Source organism: Wasmannia auropunctata, unplaced genomic scaffold (assembly GCF_000956235.1).
Source record: "Wasmannia auropunctata unplaced genomic scaffold, wasmannia.A_1.0 LD336092.1, whole genome shotgun sequence".
Lineage (NCBI taxonomy): Eukaryota > Metazoa > Arthropoda > Insecta > Hymenoptera > Formicidae > Wasmannia > Wasmannia auropunctata.
The window spans coordinates 1,012,689-1,013,410 of NW_012026798.1; the positions used below are offsets into that span (position 1 = coordinate 1,012,689).

Consider the following 722-nt stretch of genomic DNA (forward strand, 5'->3'; position numbering starts at 1 on the left):
TCGTCGTGGAGCCGTCGTTTCGTTTGTCTGATCGGGTCGAACTCGTGTAGCGATCTCGTAGCGTCACTTTCTCGAACGCCTCCAACAAAGATTCTGCCGTATCGAAGCGTTGTATGCGTGCCTGGTCACGCAGCGTATTATCAGGGATGCCATCTATGACGTAGTCCAACATCTCGTCATCAGCAATCGGCACACGATTTCCCAAGATCATTTTTTCGTGAACGTACTCGTGAAAAGTTTCGTCCTTCTTCCACAGACGTCCTTCGAACTTCTTTCGCAGCGTCACTTTACTCTGATGGTGACGAAACATCTTCTTTATCTCGCCAATAAGCGCGTCGAACGTCATCTCGATATGTTCCGGCTTTGAATGAAACCACTCAAGCGCTTTCTTCTTTAACTTCATTCCAATTAGAACTTTCGCGAAATCATCTTCTAGTCTGTACGTCGTTTTAATGAATTTTATTTGTTTCTCCCAAGTATCGTAGTCACTGGAAACGCCATCAAATTCGTTCACCAGATCCGCAATCGTCGTCAGATTCATTCGTTTGTTCATGGTCGGTAATGCTACAGCGTTATCGTCGTTGCCGTTCACTGGGTTGGCTGCGCCTGCGCGTTCGTTGGCGCGTAGCATCGCGATCTCACGTCGAGCAAGTTCAAGCTCGCGCTCGGCCAATTCCTTCTCGCGCCGACACATCTCGATTTCTCGTTCACGTAGATTATCC

At 48.2% G+C, this 722-nt stretch overlaps 1 protein-coding gene across 1 annotated transcript in view; it reads right to left on the reverse strand.

The window, feature by feature from the left end:
* LOC105447791 overlaps positions 1 to 694 on the reverse strand; it is a 7,391-nt gene extending 6,697 nt beyond the window's left edge. The window contains exon 1 of the mRNA XM_011685997.1: positions 68 to 694. Within this exon, the coding sequence (XP_011684299.1) occupies positions 68 to 694 (627 nt within the window). The remainder of the gene's footprint in view (positions 1 to 67) is intronic.
* Positions 695 to 722: the final 28 nt, after the last annotated feature.